The 327-nt window shown below is 37.3% G+C and overlaps 1 protein-coding gene across 1 annotated transcript in view; it reads left to right on the plus strand.

The window, feature by feature from the left end:
* The window catches only part of LOC119586923 (insulin receptor-related protein-like), a gene marked incomplete in the record, with an annotated part of 99749 nt that overhangs the window by 76930 nt on the left and 22492 nt on the right, over positions 1 to 327 (plus strand). The window contains 1 exon segment of the mRNA XM_037935652.1: positions 77 to 117. Within this exon segment, the coding sequence (XP_037791580.1) occupies positions 77 to 117 (41 nt within the window).

Below are 327 nucleotides of genomic sequence, written 5' to 3' on the forward strand. Positions count from 1 at the left end.
TTCGGGTATTCGATCAAGGAAACACAGATTCCGTTGACATCAATATAATTCGGCTTTTTTTCTCAATTCTTCGCAGACGAAAATGTGCTGAGAGCTCCGAAACTGCCTATTGAAGAGGTGAGTAGAACCTTTGCGTTATTTCACCGTTATTCCATTGCGTAAACGTTTGACAAAAGTTCTGTGTGTAGTGGGTGGAAGTTGCCGCGTGTGTGTGATACAAGTTGTTTTAGTTAGTTTTGATATTTGTAACCTATTTAGATAAGGAGAGAAAGTTGCATTCCATTTTGTTTTATATTAAATTGGTAGTTAGATAGTTAGGTTCATGTG

The sequence above is a fragment of the Penaeus monodon genome, chromosome 22 (genome assembly GCF_015228065.2).
Source record: "Penaeus monodon isolate SGIC_2016 chromosome 22, NSTDA_Pmon_1, whole genome shotgun sequence".
Lineage (NCBI taxonomy): Eukaryota > Metazoa > Arthropoda > Malacostraca > Decapoda > Penaeidae > Penaeus > Penaeus monodon.